At 38.0% G+C, this 19,953-nt stretch overlaps 1 protein-coding gene across 1 annotated transcript in view; it reads left to right on the forward strand.

Annotated features, from left to right (window-relative positions):
- Positions 1–19,953, forward strand: part of LOC124788272 (cytochrome P450 4g15-like) — a 154,819-nt gene that overhangs the window by 133,618 nt on the left and 1,248 nt on the right. The window contains exon 12 of the mRNA XM_047255481.1: positions 12,500–12,685. Coding sequence (XP_047111437.1) covers positions 12,500–12,685 — 186 coding nt within the window. The remainder of the gene's footprint in view (positions 1–12,499; positions 12,686–19,953) is intronic.

Here is a 19,953-nt window from a genome sequence, read left to right on the forward strand (position 1 = left end):
TCGTCGTATTAACAGTTTTGTAACAAAATAATAATATTTCACTTTATTTTTATGTAGTTAAAGTTCACTTGCTCCTTCAAGTTGATTGACGGCACCGCACACCTCACCTGCTGGTGGTATCGGTAGTTTCAATAGTCCGTTACATTAAGAGGGGAACAGAAACAGCTGAGTGATGTATCTGGGTATTTTCAATAAGATTTTCTGAAGCACTATCAACACTGATTTATTTTGAAGGTTCAATGTTTACACACCAAAAGTAAAAATTTGTTTTGCATTAATTGTATGAGACTATTTCTTGCTGTTCACTCATGTTTTCCACATATGAATTTTCTCAGTCGAGTGATAAAAATCATGACATACCAAATCTTACTTTGGAAATCCAAAGGAAGTCATGACTATGTCATAAACATAAAGCATTAAGTCAGTCATGGTGTAAATTGGTAGCACTGTAAGATTGGTCAAACATGGCCATGTAATTAGTATATTCTGAATGATCTGATGGAATCTTATTGCTTTCGCTACTGTTTTGAGTAAGGGGTCTTCAGAGTTGTGCAAGATTTTAATCTTTGTTTCATGTGGTAAATGCCCTACGTTGCTACAAAATGGAGCCATACTTAACTTGCATTTATTGCGTATCTCTCACTCAGCACAAAGTCGCAAGTGATGGGAGAAAAGCACAGGAGGCTGCTGTATATAAGAAGGGTGTAAAAAACAATCCCACAAAATTTCAGACACATATCTTTAACATCAGTATGCTGCAGAATTCTTGATCATATTCAAAGTTCAAATATAATACATTTCCTTGAGACAGAAAGCATTACTTTGCAAAATTCAGCTTTCCCTTTTCTCATTCAGTATCCTGTGGACAATAGATGAAAGGCAACAAGCAGATACTATAGTCCTAGATTTCTGGGACATGTTTGACACAGTGTCCCATTGCAGACTCTTAACAAAGGTCTCAGCTTATGAAATAGGTTCCCAAATATGTGAGCTGTCGAAAAGTTCTTAAGTAATGTCCCAGATGGTAAGTTTTCATCAGAAACAAGAGTATTGTCAGGTATGACCTAGGGAAGTGTGACAGGGCCACTCTTGTTCTCTATATGCATAAACAATCTGAATTCAGGATGACCAGAAATCTGTCACTGTTTTATGATGACACTGTGTATACAGGAAAGTGTCATTCTTGTGTGACTATAGGAAGGTAAAGGATGGCTTGGACAGAATTTCAGTTTGGTGAAAAAAAATCTTAGTTTACACAAATGAGTAAGGAAAATAATCTGATTATGTTCAAATACAATATTATTGGTGTGCTACTTGACACAGTTACATCAATTAAATATTTAGGCATAATGTTGCAAAGTAATATGAAATAGAACAAGCATGTAAGGATGGTAGTAGGGAAGGCGGACAGTCAGCTTTGGTTTGTTGGGAGAAGTTTAGGAAAGTGTAGCTCATTTATAAAGAAGACCATTTACAGAACACTAGTTCAATCCGTTCTTGAGTACTGCTCAACTGTTTGGAAACCCTAGCTTCTTGAATTAAAGCAAGACAGCAAAGCAATTCAAAGGCAGGCTGCTACGTTTACTTGTAGGTTCAATCAATATGCAAGTAATATGGAGATGCTTTATGACTCAAATGGGAATTCCTGGAGGGAAGACAACATTCTCGTCATAAAATTCTATTGAGAAAAATTTAGAGAACAGGCATTTGAAGCTGATGGCAGAACAATTTTACTGTCATCAATCTACACTTCATGTAAAAACTTGAAGACGAGGTAAGAGAAATTAAGGCTCATACAGAAGCATATACACAGTTCCACAAGCTGTAACATGGTTTCAGATTGAACACTAACCCAGAAATAGAATAAATTTCCTTTATTTCACATCTGTAGTCACAAATTTTCATGTCATCAGACTACTGGTTTTGGTCTATACACAGTTTTATTATAAACACAGCTGTTTCTCCCTCACTCCATTTGTGAGTGGAATAGGAAAAGATTTGACTAATAGTGGTACGTGGTAACCTCTGCCGTACATCATACACTAGCTTGCAGAGTATGTATGTAACTGTAGATGAATTAAACATTGTTCATGTTGCTTTTTGACAAGTAAATTTTTATTTATTGGAAACCTGCTCTCATGTGTTGCATTCCCATGTGATGATGTCAGAGATCCTATTAACAGTGTAAAATGATTCTAGTTTTCCTTTGCATTGCTGGGTTAAGTAATATATTAGGCTCCAATAACAATAAACCTTGAACACTTTTGTGCTTGACTGGGCACTTTTCTAATAACTTTTCAGTTACTTAGATTAGTGTAATTTGACCACTCTGATCTACACACCAGAAAATGGTGTAATGTTGTGTATACATTGATGTAATGTAATTAATTGGAAAATTTTGCTATGTGAATAGGTGCATGTGAAGATGGGGCTGGCAGTCCCAGAATTGATTAGGTATTAAAGAAATTAAGAATCATCTTATAACTGTTTGTCTTAAAAATGCTTAACATTCCACAGAAATAGTTTTGAAAAATACCAGTCCATTTAAAGCAAATGTCTTTTGACATCAATAAAAAGTCCACTATAATCAAAAATTGCCAAGATCATACAAACACATGACACATCTTCCGTCCAACAAGTAGTACTGTGTTTCAATGGAGACATTGGTCCAGTTTGTTCAGTATATTCCACATGATGGGCAAGAGAATCACTGAAAATATAATACGCGTTTCCCAAAAAGTCAACTGTATCCTACTTCACAGCTTGAAGAGTGTACTTTATCCCTCCATTAACAACATATAGCACACAACCTACAATGTTATGAGCTTTTTTCATCAGGATTCTCTTCTACTGTCTTCTCTTCTAATTTTCTCCAAAAACTGAAACTGATATTAAGTCTGTCCATGGAAATTTAAAGAATGTTTTGTATATAATGGTCAGATTTCTCAATAAATTATCAAATAGCACTAGCTCTGCCTAAAAATGAAAAAAAAACTTGTTAAAATACTTTGTACAAACTCTACTTCTATTGACATCAAAAAGCTTCACAAATGTTATTTATCTTTCCTCTGTACAATTTTATTTAATGACTCATCAAAACATGGCACATAGACATTATGCTAGCATAGCTTTAATTTTTTAAGTTCATCAGAAAAATAGGGAGTAAGATCTTAGTCCATGATACATTTGCACTTTGTTGCAGCCGTTTTGAAGTTAGTGGTACCCAAAAAGTTAGTAGTACCCAAGTTGGCTGCAGATATAAGTTTGAAACTCTCCCCATCATGAGTTCAATGAAAAATTGCTTTTTACAGCTTTTATGAAAAGGATAGATTGCTGCTCACCATAAAAACGACACTTCAAGTTGCAGACAGGCACAATCAAAAGACTGCTGTTACACTCTAAACTTTCTGCCAAACTTGTTCAGAAAAGAAAGGAAAACACACACACACATTCAGACACATCTCATGAACACATGACTGCCATCTCCAATTGCTCTAGCTGGACTGCAAATGTTACGTTGAATGAAAGCAGCAATAGGCAGTGGAGCAGGGAAAGGGCAGCAAAGATAGGGGGGTGGGGGGGTGGGGGAGAAGAGTGCTGTCTGATGAGAATACAAGTACTGGAGACAGTAGGAAAAGACTGCCATGGGCAGTATTTGGACAGGAGGTTGTGGGGGAGGGGCAAATGAAGAGTGGAAAAGTAGAGGAAAATGCTGGTGAGTGTGTTGACAGAGACCAAGCATAATGAGGATGAGGGGGTATGAATTGAAAGGAGGTTGTAGAACAGAGGGGGTGGAGATTGTTGATTGGAAAGTGTGGGGACAATAGGTTATCGAAGGTTGAGGCCAGGATAATTTCAGGGGCAGCTAATGTGTTGTAAAGATAACTTCCATCTGCACAGTTCAGAAAAGCTGGTGGTAGAGGGGAGGATCCAGAATCCAGACAGCCCAGGTTGTGAAGCAGCCATTGAAATCAGTATGTTATATTCAGCTGCATGTTGTGCCACAGAATGGTCCATTTTGCTCTTGGCCACAGTTTGGAAGTTGGAATTCATCCTTGTGGACAGATGGTCGGTTGACACATAAATGAAAGAAGTTGTATAGTGATTGCAGTAGAGCTAATATATGACAAGACTACTTTTGCAGATGGCCTGGCATCTGATAGAGTAAGATAAGCTTGTGAAAGAACTGGAATAGGAGGGCTGGAATAGGTGGGTGGGTTGGGCAGGTCTTGCACCTGGGTCTTCCACAGGGATATGATCCCTGTGGCAATGTGCTGAGGTTGGGTGTAGCATAATGATGAAATAGGATGTTGTAAAGATGGAATGGGTAATGGAACACCACTTTAGGAGGGGTGGGAAGGATCTTTGGTAGAATGTCTCTTATTTCAGGGCATGATGACAGATAATCAATCCCTTACAAAGGCTATGGTTCAGTAGTTCCAGTCCAATGTGGTATTAGGTGATAAAGGGGATGTTGTTGCTCATTTTTTTGGGGGGGGGGGGGAGATGGTGGGAGGATTTTGGGGGGGGGGGATATGGGACATGAAAGCTGTTTACAGAGTGCACCTGGGTGATAGTGCCTGTCATACTGAGCAATGGAGTTCCTGTCACCTGATCATAAGGACAACAAACTTTCAGCAGAAGAAAGGACAGGACAGATCATCATTAAATCATCCTACCTGCAGACAAGGTTCCATCATTGTTGTTATGAACTGCATTGACTATCTTGTGGAAGGCCTTTACCAGCTTTCTGAATCCTCCACCTGTGAACTCCCATCCCAGAAGTACAACATAGCCTCCCTTAGGTACTCCTCAGAACCTCTTCCCTGAATCCATTTCTCTCCTCATCCCAAAGGCACCCCACGCATCATCTTCTACATACTCCCCAAAATCTACAAACCCAACAATCCTGGCCGCACCATCGAAGCTGGTTTTTGTGACCCTATTGAAAGAATTTCAGCCCTCACTTACCAACACCTCCAACAAATTGCCCAAAATCTAGCCTCCCACATCAAGGATATCAACCACTACCTTCATCACCATCCACCATCCACACCCTTCTACTACCTGGGTCCCTACATCTCTTCGCTGCACACCAACGTCCCTCACGTCTGTGATCTCGCTACTATTGAAAACTACCTCTCACAACGTTGCAAGAGCAGCCAAAGATGGGGGTCATGTGTGAGTGAGGTGTGCCTACTTGTGTGAATGTGTGTGTTTTTCCTTTCTTTTGTGGAGAAGGCTTTGGCAGAAAGTTTAGAGTGTAACAGTCTTTCCACTGTGCCATTGTGCAATTCAGAGTGTCATCTTTAAGGTGAGTAGCACTCTGCCCTTCTCATAAAAGGTGTAAATAGTAATTTTTCATTGACCTAATTATGGGAAGACTTTCAAAGTATTCATAAGTATTGACACACTAACAGTCTCAGGTTTGTAACTGCTTGAAATTGACTGGGTGATTTGATTTTTACCTTACTTGTGCTGGCAACATATGCTCTTGGGACACTTTAAGATGCACAAAAAAGTTTTTAGACAAAATTTGATCCACTTTTATTTTAAAAAACTCATCTGAGCTTTTCTTTTTGATTGACATATTGGGTCCTGACAATACTGTTGGATAAACCAAAAAAATTTATGCATAAGTTGCAGTAAGCTTGTAGATTGGTAGGTCCTTTCACTTACCAGGCAACAAATCGATGGTTGATTTTATAAAGTATCAAGTGTCAAGAAGAGTTTTTGTTGAAAATATTTTAATAATGTACACATAGAAAAAATATTAGGAACTGTACATTTGTCATTTTAGAATAGTATGTTTGATTATCAGGATGGAGCATATTAAAGGGGGAGCAAAAGTCTTCCCCAGATTAATTAAAAAAGATGTAAGGGACTATGCTAGATACAGCTATTAATTAATTCATAAAGTTTTGGATGGATACACTTCCACATGTTTATGTCTGTTTTCTCAAATGGTTCCTTAATTCATGAAGTTATTATGGATACAATTCTACATGTGCTCTGGCAGCATGTGATTTCTTTTCTGTGTCTTTTGTTGCGATGGGTACTGTTGCAGCAAGATAGGGCATCATCACACTGTGTTTAATTTCTTTGCATTTCTTGGCTGAAACATTTCCCGGCAGATGGATCAATAGAGATGGTCCATCATCACGGCCACCACATTTCCCATAAATAACCTCTCTTGACTTTTTGGATCTTCATTTCACCAGTTCCTGATCCCCACACTCTTACGACACTAATACAATATGTTGCAGAGATAGTAATGGAAGAGATATTGGCAAAGATGTAGAGAGAAATTGAGTATTGCCTAGAATTTCTACAGGCAACAAACAAAACACTTGTGGAAATGAATCCATAAAAACTTTGAGTTAAACTGCCATTTGGAGTAAACTGCATTGCTGCATCTAGCATAGTTCTTTAGAAATAAACTTTCATTGTCAGGGAATGACTTTGTGCTTAGCTTGTACAGTACTGGTGGATTTATTAACATTTCTTAACCATACCTTAATTTAAACCACAGGAACAACCAAACTTAAAGCACACTCCGACTTTTTTTTTAAAAATGAACACCTATTTTTTCTTGACTATTTCCTAAGTATCCCTGACCTTCCCTGACTTTCTTGAAATCGTGAACCAACTGTAAGCATGACACAAGACACAAAAATAATTTTCATACACTTTGAACAATGGGAAATCCAGGATGGAATACGCACAGTATTATGAAAAGGAAAGACTGCTACTCACCATATAGTGGAGATTTTGAATCACAGACAGGCACAACAAAAATACTACTAAACACATAAGCTTTTGGCTAGAAGGCCTTCTTCTGAAATAGACAACACACACGCGCACAACACACACACACACACACACACACACACACACACACACACACACACACACACACACAAACGAAGCTCACACACACATGACCACTGTCTCTGTATACCCTGGACAGACTGCGAGCCACTGCACATGAGCACATGATGAGAGAAGCAGTCTGGGCTGAGTAGTGGGAGTAGCTGTGGTGGGGAGAGGGAGGGAGAGTGGGTTTGAGTGGGAGGTGGTATAGTGCTGCTTGTGGGAGCATACAGGGACAAGGTGGAGAGAGGATACAGCTGCTAGGTACAGTTTGTAGATTACATGGTGGGCAGGGGGAGTTGGGGGGGGAGGGGGGGGGGAGGAGGGGGGGGGGGAAGCAGAGAAGGAGAGAAGTAAAAATACTGTGGGTGCGTGGGATGGAATATATGGCTGGGTAGTACTGTAATGGGAACAAGGAAGGGTGTACACAGGTAAAGGATAATGACCAACAAAGGTTGAGGCCAGGAGGTTATAGCAATGTAGAATATATTGTAGGGAGAGTTCCCACCTGTGCAATTCATAAAAGCTGGTGTTGGTGGGAAGGACGTAGATAGCAGAAGCTGTGAAGCAGTTGTTGTAATGAAGAACGTCAAGCTGGGCAGCATGCTCAGCAGCTGGTTGTAGCACAGTGGCCTCGGCTTAGCTTGTAGATCACATGACTGGTTTCACAGGTAGCCCTGCCTTTGATGGGTTGGGTGATACTTGTGACCTGACTAGAGTAGGTAGCAGTGGAAGGATGTATGGACAGGTCTTACATCTTGGTCTATTAGGTACATGAGCTATGAGGCAAGTGGTTGGGAGCAGGGGTTATGTAGAGATGGCTGAGGATATTGTGTAGGTTCGGTGGGAGGGGGCAGAATACCACTTTGGGATGTGTGGAGAGGATATTGTGTAGGACATTCCTCATTTCAGGTCACAACGAGAAATAGTCAAAACTCTGGCAGAGAATGTGATAGAATACAATACAACAGAATAGATAGAATAGACCTAGATGCATGATCTGGCCCATACGTCCTTCCACCACCGCCTACTCCAATCTGGTCACAAGCATCATCTATCCCATCAAAGGCAGGGCTACCTGTGAAACCAGTCGTATGATCTACAAGCTAAGCTGCAACCACTGTGCTTCATTCTACATGGGCATGACAACCAAAAAGCTGTCTGTCCAAGTGAATGGCCATTCACAGACTGTGGCCAAGAAACAGCTGGACCATCCAGTTGCTGAGCTCGCTGCCCAACACAGCATTATTCATTTTAATGACTGCTTCACACCCTGTGCCATCTGGATCCTTCCTACCACCACCAGCTTTTGTTAACTGCCCAGGTGGAAACTTTCTCTACATTATATCCTACATTCCAGCAAACCACCTGGCACCAACCTTCGTTAGTCATTGTCCTTCACCCACCTATCCCCTAGTCCCTGTTCCCACAACACAGCCTTCTAATCCATAAGTGCACTCACAGTCTTTTTACTTCCCTCCTTTCTTGCTCCCCCCCCCCCCCCCCCAGCTCCCCACCCCACCTGCTGCATGTGTTGTATACCTTCCAACTGCACTTAGCTGCCCTATCCTCTCTCCACATTGTCCCTGTATGCTCCCACAAACAGCACTAAACTGTCCGACAAACATATACTGCTCTCTCTCCTCATCCTCACCCCAACTACCCCCTCCACCCAGACTGCTTTTCCGATCATATGCAGTTACTCACAGTCTGGACCCGGCAGCCAGAGACAGTGGTCATGTGTGGGTGAACTGCATTTGCACGAATGTGTGTGTGTATGTGGTCCATTTCAAAAGAAGACCTTCTGGCCGAAAGCTTATGTGTTTAATGGCCTTTTTGTTGTGTCTGTCTGCAACTCAACATCTCCACTAAATGGTGAGAAGCAATCTTTTCTTTTGATATAATTTTACTTCTTGTCTAGGGTTGAGAATGGAATCATGTATTCTGGTGCAAAGGTATTCAACAGTCTTCCATCTGATACACAGGTGTTGAACATGTGGGTAATTACCCTCTGAGGTGTAAAATTAAATTTTTTGAGAGGTAGAAAGAAAATGTTTTAGTTTGTATTTCAGTTGCAAAACTGAATTATTTCTACAAGACCATTTACTTTTATCTCTATTTCATAAGACTAATACTGATTAAATAAGTTACAAAAAATTACATTTTTCTAATTTCAAATACTAGCATTAATGCATGACACAAAGGGTGGAGGCTACAGCTTGTGAAACAAATGAATGAACAAAAATATTAGCAAGAAGATACATTGCTGCTCAACATTGATAAGACCCATTGAGTTGCAGACAGGCACAACAAAAAGACTGCTACACCTTACAGCTTTTGGCCAAAGCCTTCTTCAGCAAAGAAAACATACATACATTCACACAATCAAGCACACCTCAAGTATGAAAGAGCATTACCATTGGCAGCTTTGGCATTTAATGTATTAGGTATATAGAATCTTAAACAGGGTAATGATTGATGAAGGTGAAGGATTTTGTATGTATGCTACAATCATTATGACTAACCAATGTATTTATTATGTTGTAGAAAATTTAGGGAGTCAGTACTCAGCAAACACTGTATAAAATTTTATTGTATTCACATCATTTTTGTATGAGCATCGTAAGCACTTGATATATGAGATTAAGCTGCACATGGAAGCATAAGATCAATCAGTTCTTCCCAACTCCATTCACAAATTGGACAAACTAATAATGGGATGAGGTGCATTTTGCCACACACTATTATTTTGACTTCTGGATTACGTATGTTAAGAGAACAATGGTTGTGCAAAATTAAATGCAAAGTCAGTCAAGAAATATTTATGAAGACTTGCTGATATTTAGAAATTGTTGCAATTTGTGAAGTCAGTTTAATCTTATCCATGTGTAATTTCCCCTAATTCAGATATCCTCTCTATGTGTAACAAATGTCCCAAACTTTCTGTAAACATTAATCCTGTAGATTTTTGTGCCTGTAAATCATTGGACCTAATTTAAACAATTTGCATTAAGGTTACTGTGACAAATTTATTAACATCCAACAAAATAATTTTATCTTAATAATTATTATTCTAATACAGAGAAACAAATATTTAAAAAATATCACAACATTTACTTGAACTTATGTCATATTCTCAATTCTGTAGATATGAAAGTGTCACAAAATAGTGCATTGCATAAAAGATCAAAATCAGATGGTAGGTATGATCAAATAATAATACTAAGGGTCAACCACTATCTCATTAAATTCTTGAAGAAAATTCAGGAGAAAAAGACCTTTGTAGTCTTTTCAAGAACTGCATAAATTTAAATTCTTTATCAAGTTCTATCAATATTTAATATTATCATACTTACTAATCAACAACATCTACAGTCACATGATTACTCTCTCAATAACAGTTTCATGCCTAGCAGAGGATTCATCGAACCACCTTCAAGCTATTCATTTACCAGTCCAATCTTGAACAGCATATGGAAAAAATGAACACTTAAATCTTTTTCTGCAAGCTTTGATTTCTTTTATTTTATTATGATGATCATTTCTCCCTGTGCAGGTGGGCACCAACAAAACATTTTCACACTCTGAGGAGAAAGATTGTGATTGAAATTTCATGATGAGATTCGGCCACAACAAAAAGCTCCTTTGTTTCAGTGATTTTCGCCACAATTTACTTATCATATCAGTAGCACTATCTCCCCTAATTTATGATAATGCAAAACAAACTGCTCTTCTCTGAACTTTTTCAATATCCACCATCAGTCCTATCTGAAGCAAATCCCACACTGCACAGCAGTACTCCAGAAGAGAGCAGACAAGCTTAGTGTAAGCGTCTCTTTAATAGACCTCTTGCATTTTTAATTGTTTTGCCAATAAACTGCACTCTTTTGTTTACTCTCCCCACAACATTGTCTGTGTAATGACTCCAAGTTAAGATATTCATAATTGTAATTCCTAAGTATTTAGTTGAATTTACAGCCTTTTGATTTGTGTGATTTATCATGCAACTGAAATGTAATGAATTCTTTTTAGTACTCATGTGGATGACTTCACACTTTTCATTATTTAGAGTCTATTGCCAGTTTTTGCACCATACAGATAGTTTGAATTTGCAACTGGTTTTGATCTCCTGTTGATTTTACTAGACAATAAGGATGGCATCATCTGCAAACAATCTAAGAGCGGATTGTCTCCTAAACTATTCATGTAGATCAAGAGCAGCAGGGGGCCTATAAGACTTCCTTATGAAACAGCAGAGGGCTTATAATACTTCCTTGGGGTACACAAGATACTACCTCTGTTTTACGTGATGACTTTCCTTCGGTTACTATGGACTATGACATTTCTGACAGGAAATTGTGAAACCAGTCACACAACTGAGACACTACTCCATAGGCAAGCAACTTGATTAGAAGTCACTTGTGAGGAACTGTTTCCAAATCCTTCTACAAATCTAAAAATATGGAATCAATTTGACGTCCCCTGTTAATAGCTTACATTACTGTGTGGGAATAAGAAGCTAGTTTTTTTTCAGAAGAATGGTATTTTCTGAACCCATGTTGGCTGTTTGTCAATAAATCATTTTCTTTGAGGTAATTCATAATGTCTGAACACAGTCTGTTCAAAATCCTACTGCAAACCAGCATTATTGATATGGGTCTGTAAATCAGTGGATTACTCCTATTTCTTTTTTTGGGTATTGGTGTGACTTGTGCAATTTTCTAGTCTTCAGGTACAAATCTTTCAACAGGCAAGTGGCTGTACATGATTGCTAAGTATGGATTATTGTACAGGACAAACTGAAAGGAAGCTGACTGGTATACAATCTGGACTGGAGGCCTTTCCTTTATTAAGTGATTTAAGCTGCTTTGCTATACTGAGGATATCTACTTCTCAGTTACTTGTGTTGCAATTGATTCGGATTCTGGAATATCTGCTTCATCTTCTTTGGTGAAGGAATTTCAGTAAATCATGTTTAGTAACACTGTCTTAGTAGTACTGTCCTCAGTAGTGTCACCATTGTCATCACACAGTGAAGCAATTCATTGTGTCTTGCTGCTGGTGTAGTTTACATATAATCAAAATCTCTTTTGGTTTACTACCACATTTTGGGACAAGATTTTGCTGTGGAAACTATAAAAGCATCTCACATTGAAGGTTGTATTAAATTTTGAGCTTCTGTAAAACTGTGAAAATCTTGGGGATTTTGCATACTTTTTTTGTTGCTTCTGCAACCATGTTATGACCTGCTTTGTGCACTATGGTTGATCAGTATCATCTCTTATTAATTTATTTGCTAAAAATCTCTCAGTTACTGTTGACACTATTTCTTGAATTGGGCTGTGCTTACATAATGAGATTGGAAGGAATGGAAACTGACTCTTGGGAAGGTATCAAGTGAATTTTTATCTGCTTTTTTTAAATAAATGTATTTTGTGTTTACTTTTGGTATGTTTGGATGTTACAGTATTCAGTCTCTCTACAACAACCTAGTGGTCACCGATACCCATATCCATTATGACACTTGCCTTGTGCTCAGGATTATCTCTTGCTAAGAGGCCGAGTATGTTTTTGCAACCATTTACACTGATTGAGCTCCTGAACTAATTGTTCAAAACTGTTGCAGCATCAGGTGACTATCTTCTCCCTGCTGGCTGCACAGTTGTGATTGGAACATACAAGGTACATCGCAATCCAGAGATCTACCCTAATCCAGAAGAATTTAATCCAGACAACTTCTTAGCAGAAAAAATGCAAAACAGGCATTATTATGGTTACATTCCTTTTAGTGCTGGACCAAGGAGTTGTGTTGGTAAGTCATTGTTAATAACTATTTATTTAGATTTTGGCTGTGTACAGTAGTATTGTATTGGACTTTTATCAGACATTTTTATTTTCTATCATATAGACTGTACAATTTGATGTTAGGGAAGTCAATTGTTACACTATGAAAGTGATACCATCAACATAAATACAAATACAGATGTTTCATTCCACTGTTGAGCATATGTACATGCAATTGGTGTTGTCAGTGTTAACACAATAATAACAATAACAACAACAACAACAATAATAATAATAATAATATAAACTTTGACATGACTAATATTATTAATCACAATATAATAATCCAAGATGGATTAAAAACTGATAAGTGACATGTTATATGATGATTAAAAGTATAAAATAATCGCATATATATTAAAATGTGCAAGAACATATAAATATTTGCCACTCATCTTCATCTACTTCCTTTACTGTTTGCTCAAGGTGCAGAGTGAATAACACTGGAGATAGGCTGCAGCCCTCTTATCACTCCCTTGTCAAATACTGCTTCCCTCTCATGTCCTTTGACTCCTATAACTGTAGTCTGGTTTCTGTGCAAGTTCTGAACAACCGTTTGCTTCCTGTGTTTAACCTCTGCTACCTTCAGAATTTCAAAGCATGCATTCCAGTCATCATTGTCAAAAGCGTTCTCTAAATATACAAATGGTGTAAATGTAGGTCTGCCTCTACTTATCAAATACTGCTTCCCTCTTATGTTCTTGGACTCAATATCACAGTCTGGTCTCTGTACAAGTTGTAAATAACTTTTTGCTTTCTGTGTTTAACCTCTACTACCTTCAGAATTTCAAAGTGTGCTCTCCAGTCAACATTATCAAATGTGATCTCTAAATCTACAAATGGTATAAACGTAGGTCTGCCTGTGCTTAACTTACGGTATCTTCTGAGAGCTATCACAGTGTCAGTATTGTCTCTCATGTTACTAAATTTCTCAGGAAGCCAAAATGATCTTCTCCAAGTTTGGCTTCTACCAATTTTTCAATTCTTCTGTAAATAATTTGTATCACTATTTCAGTATTTTGCAACCGTGATTTGTTAAACTGATAGTTAGGTAACATTCACACCCGTCAGCACCTGCTACCTTTGGATATGCAATTATAGTCTTCTCAAGGTCTGGAGGTATATTCCTTGTATCATACATCTTACACACCAAGCAGAATAGTTTTTTCATGGATGATTCTCCCAAGGACCTTAATAATTCTAAGAAAATGTCATCTACTCCACAGGCCTTGTTTTGGCATAGGTCTTTCAGTGTTCTGTCAAACTCACATCTTAGTACCATATCTCCCACACATCTTCATCTATTTTCTCACCATTTCTATAATATTACCCTCAAGTTCATTTCCAGTGCATAACCCTTCTGTATGTTCCATCTGCCTTTCAGCTCTCTGTTCTTAGAAGGCTTGCTATCAGAGCTCTTTATATTCATACAGCTTCCTCTCTTTTTTTTTCAAAGTTCACCTTGTTAAGCACACTTATAAGTCCTTGCATTTCTTGTTTAGCCATTCCTATTTTGCCATTTTGCATTTCCTGCACTTAATGGTCTCCCAGTTCAATAACAGACACAACACCATTGATTTAAGTTTCATAAGTTTGCACTTTTATTCTGTCTAGATAACATTCAAATGATTACCATTTTATCTTACACTTCTGTTTGTATTTCACAAACATTAGGCTAGCACATACATTTCATCTACATTTTCATCTACATGAATACTCTGCAATTCACACTTAGGTGCCTGGTAGAGATTCCATCAACCACCTTCACACTACTTCTGCACTATTCCACTCTCTAATAGCACATGGGAAAAATGTACATCAAAACTTTCCTTAAAAATACTGATTCCCCTTATTGTACTATAATGATCATTACTCCCTATGTAGGTTGGTCACAGTAAAATATTTTTACATTCACAAGAGCAGCTGGTGATTGAAATTTCATGAAAATATCTTGCTGCAATGAAAAACACCTTTTTTGAAATGATTGCCACCCAAATTTGCTTATCATATCCATAACACTCTCTCCCCTATTTTGAACCAAAACAAAACAAAACAAGCTGCCCATCTTTGGACTTTTTCAATGTACTCCATCAGTTCTATCCAGTAAAGAGCCCGTACTATACAGCAGTAATCTAGCAGAGGACAGACAAGTGTAGTATAGACAGTCTCTTTAGTAGGCCTCCTGCATCTTTGAGGTGTGAAGCCAATAAAATTTCCTTTTTTTGCCTTCCCCACAACATTATCTATGTAATTTTTCTAGTTTAAGTAGTATGTAATTGTTAGGTATTTAGTTGAATCAACAGCCTTTAGATATGTGTGACTTATTGTGTAACCAAAATTTAATGGATTTCTTTTAGCACTCATGTGGATGACCTCACACTTTTCCTTTTTCAGCGGCAATTGTCACTTTTCACACCATACAGATATCTCCTGTCTAAGTCATTTTGCATTGGATTTTGATCTTCTGATAACTTAACTAGATGGTAAAACTCATACAGATTAGGAATAGGAAGTGCCCATGATACTTTCTTGGAGAATTCCAGCCGTCACTTCTATTTTACTTGATTATTTTCCATAAATTACTATGTACTGTGACCTTCCTGACAGGAAGTCAAGAATATGGAAACATACCTGAAGTGATACTTCATAGGCAGTCTATTTGATTAGAAGTTTGTTGTGTGGAATGGTCTCAGAACCATTCTGGAAATCTAGAGGCATGGAATCAGTTTGAGATCTGCTGTCAGTAGCACTCCTTACTTAGTGTGAATAAAGAATTATGGTATTGTGTTTTACAAGAACAAAATTTTTTGAATCCTTGCTGTCTGTGTCTCAACAGACCATTACCTTTGAAGTAATACATAACGTTTGAACAGAGTATATGTTCCAAAATCTTACTGACATTTGATGTCAGTGATATGGGTCTGTAATTCATCTGATTAATCTTATTTTATTTTTTTAGTATTGGTGTGATCTGTGGATTTTTCTAGTCTTTAGGTGTGGACTTTTCATCAAGCGACTGGTTGTATGCTAAGTATGGGGCTATTGTGTCAGCATACTATGAGATGAACCTATATGGTATACCAATCTGGAACAGAAGATTTACCTTTATTAAGCAATTTAAGTTGCTTCACTGTGTGAGGATATCTCATTCTAAGTAACTCATGTTGGCAGCTGTTACTGATTTGACTCTGAAGTATTTACTTTGTCTTCTTTGGTGAAAGAATTTTGGAAAACTGTGTTTAATAACTCCAGTTTTATGGCACTGACATTAGTAACATTATCATTGGTATTGCACAGTGAAAGTAGTGATTGTGTCTTGCAGCTGGTGTACTTTACATATGACCAGAATCTCCATTGATTTTCAGTCAAATTTGAGACAGTTTTTCAATGTAGAAGCTATCACATTTAAGTCCAGGCTAAGTTTCAGGCTTCAGTAAAACATTGCCAGTCTTGGATACTTCTTGATGTTTTAAATTTGGCATATTTTTCTCATTACTTCTGCAACAGTGTTCTGACCTGTTTTAGGTATGATTTGCATTCAGTACCAACTTTTATTAATTTATTCAGTATAAATCCTTCAATTATCACCAATATTGTTTCTTCTGAATTTAAGCCATATCTGTTCTACAATTACAGAATTAGTTGGGAAATAGTGGAGACTGACTTCTAGGAAGGCGTCAAGCTAATTTTTATCAGCTAAATGACATGTATATATCACAGTGTTTCATATTTACTGGGGGTTATTTGTTACTAAGAGGCTGAGTATGTTTTCCCAACCATTTACACTTTGAGTGGACTCCTGAACTAACTGCTCAAAATAATTTCCAGAGAAAGCATTTAGTACAATTTCTAATGAAGTTTTCTACTTACCACTGGCTTGAACATGTATTTTCATCAACATGCCAAGGATAGGTAGAAGTCACTACCAACTATAATAGTGTAAGTGGGATACCTATTTGATATGAGACCCAAGTTTTCTTTGAAATGTTCGGTAACTGTATCACTTGAGTTGGAGAGTCAGTAAAAGGAACCAATTATTAATTTATTCTGGTTGTCAAGTATAACCTCTACCCATACTAATTCACAGGGACTATCTACTACAATTTCATCACAAGATAAATTACTTCTCACAGCACCAAACACACCACTGCCAAGTGTATTTAATCTGTTCTTTCTGAATGCTGTTAGGTCCTTTGCAAAAATTTTGGCTGAACTTATCTCTAGCTTTAGCTTGCTTTCAGTACTTATAATGATTTGAGCTTCAGTGCTTTCTATTGGCACTTGGAGCTCTGGTTCTTACTCAACACAGCTGTGACAGTTCACAACTTAATACTGATTGTTGCTATGTCTGTCCTCTTCCTGTGTTTGTCCCACACCTTTTGAAACTGAAGCCAATTCTTTACTTTCCTGGGGCCTTCTAGCCCAGTGGTAGTCACCTGGTCCCTACCTCCCACAAGTGGGCTTTCCAGCTTTCAAAATGTGTGGCAGGTGGTAGGTATTTTAAAAACAATTTCATTAGGTTTTCATAAAATCTTCACACAAAGTCTTTGGTAAGTAATTGTTCTTATATACCTCCATTTGTTGTAACTCTGCTTTATAAATTTATTGGATTAATGTTGCTTCCACACTTTATAAACCACCATATCTGTGGATCTGGTTGGTGGTTAGAAAATTTTACTACTGAAAGAAATACAAAAGTGGATGGCAGCTAAAGTAGGTTGACCACCCTGTCTGACCTGAAAAGACCTCAGTCCATTCTACACAGCCCCCATTCCCCATATAGCCACCCATGTGAATAGTGGACATCCGTCCCATTTAGCAAACCCAAATCTCCAGCACTCTTTGATGCAGTTTGAGAAATCTGCAACCTAAATGGTCACAGAACTGTCTGAGCCTCTGATTCAGACCTTCCACTGTGTCTGTAGCAAAGGTCCACAGTTGGTCCATTGATGATGCTACAAATGATGAGCTCTGCTTTCATCTCACAGGCAAGATTGATAGTCTTTATCACTTGGGCTAGCCCAAACCAGAGAATCTCTTCTGATCCAAAGTGATGCGCATCGTTAGTACCAATGTGAGCCACCATTCTACAGCTTGCTGTACCCTGTCTTCTTCATGGCATCTGGAAGCACCAGAATGACACTGAGTGCACACCGCCTTGGCAGCCATATCCCTAAGGAGCCCCATAATGCACCTAACACTGGAGCACCCAACTACTAGTAATCTCACCCTCTGTGAATGCTCAGATCTTGTGGGCCAGGAGTCTTCCTTTGGAACAGAGCAAACAACTGCATTTGACTCAGGGCCTTTGTCAGCCATAGACATCACCTGAAACCTGTTTGGAAGACAACCGGCAAGGCCTTTCAATCAATCCCCTGGAAAGTCTTTCACTGCTTGCCAGACCTTGAAACAACCTTCCACTTGACCAAGAGGAGGTGTCATCCTTGTAACCAGGGTAGTCACAGTAGTGATCCAATTTGGGTACACTAAGGAGTCAAGTCAGATCTTGCCCCCTCCTCCTCCCCCCCCCCCCTGCCCCCTCACGACCAGCCCCTCCTCAGTGATGCCCATTGACAACTGCCTCAGGCTGCATGACCAAAACCAGCAAACCCGGAGTCATGAGCAAACAATCACCAATGCCACTCACACCTGAATACAGCAGTCACAGTCCCTATCCATACTGAAGATGGCAGAATTATATAGTTGTAGTTTCTGAAGTGCCGAACTGTAGATACAAACACACTGCTGCTGCACTGATGGGAGCTGCCATCCAACTAATGAGTTCTAAAACTGTAACAGGATGTACACTTGAAAACAAACACCTGTTGTAAATATAAACAGTGGAAATATACACTACACAGTTATTAAAATGTAGAGGCTTATCACAACTCACGGACAAATTGCTTTGCTCTGATGTGCTGTTGCTGAGATGTGAGCTGTTGCCCAACTAACAAGTTTGACACCTAAAAATTTTGAGATTATATGATTGACATTAACATCAATCTTCTACAGAGCACAGTTCATAAGAAACTAGTCAGTTATGCATTGTTCTCAAAGTAAGTCACCAAACATTTAATATGATAGAGGTAAAAACACAATTATTAAGGGCAGACTAGGAGACACCTTTCATAAATATACTAAACTTACAGCTAGATAATATCAGGATGCCAGCTTTTACAAGCACTGTAATAAAGACATGAAGATTGTGTGATAGTTATGTGTGAACTTTCAATGATACTGATATGAGTGATACAGATATGTTGTCATGGCGATTTCCAAGCATGGACTTTTATACTTAACTGTGGATACTAACATGGAAATGTTAAGCACTTGCTTACTAGGTGTGGACTGACAATATTTGTGTGGAGTGGAGTAAATAAAGACCAGCATAATGATATTTTGTGATTTTTTGTAATTACATATTAGTTTATAAAATGGTAAATGTCAGAATTAACATTAGAGTTAATCAGTTGAATCCAATAATAATCTGGCTTAACTAAATGGTAGTTGGTTAAGAAAGCATTAAAATTCAGGGTACTACTTAATTAATACACTGTATTCCTCCATGGAAGAGTACCAACTTCCATGTAAAATTTCCACGTTCATAATTTTGCTAATTTATTCAAACTCTTAATTAGATGCTTAATTAGACAACCAAGAGTATTATTAGGTTTAGAAAAATTAAATACAGATCTGGGAATTTAAAAAAAAATAATGGCTCTAATGGCAAAAGTAATTTTGGGTGCGGTTGAACTTTAATTATGGCTAGCATATAAACTTGTACTATTATAGTGACTATCTATCTTGGCTATGATAATGCCTTCACTATGCTGTTCATAGAAGCTCACCTATGTTCCCATTTCCTTGCTCATTATAAGACCTATTCCTGCATTACCCTTTATTTGATTTTGCATTTATATTCCTGTACTAAATTGATCATAATCTTGTTCTTCCTGGTACTGCACTTCAGTAATACCCACTATATCTAACTTCAAGCTATAGATTTTCCTTTCTAAATTCTCAAACCTACCTACCTACCTACCTACCTACCTACCTACCTTCCTACCTACCTACCTACCTACCTACCTACCTACCTACCTAACTCTACACTCTAACCCACAGAATGCTAGTTTTATTTTTCTTGATGATGACATCCTTCTGAGTAGTCCACATCCAGAGTTCCAAAAGGGGGATTATTTTACGTCTCAGATATTTTATCGAAGAGGATGCTGTCAT

The sequence above is a fragment of the Schistocerca piceifrons genome, chromosome 3, assembly GCF_021461385.2.
Source record: "Schistocerca piceifrons isolate TAMUIC-IGC-003096 chromosome 3, iqSchPice1.1, whole genome shotgun sequence".
NCBI classification, from domain to species: Eukaryota; Metazoa; Arthropoda; class Insecta; order Orthoptera; family Acrididae; genus Schistocerca; species Schistocerca piceifrons.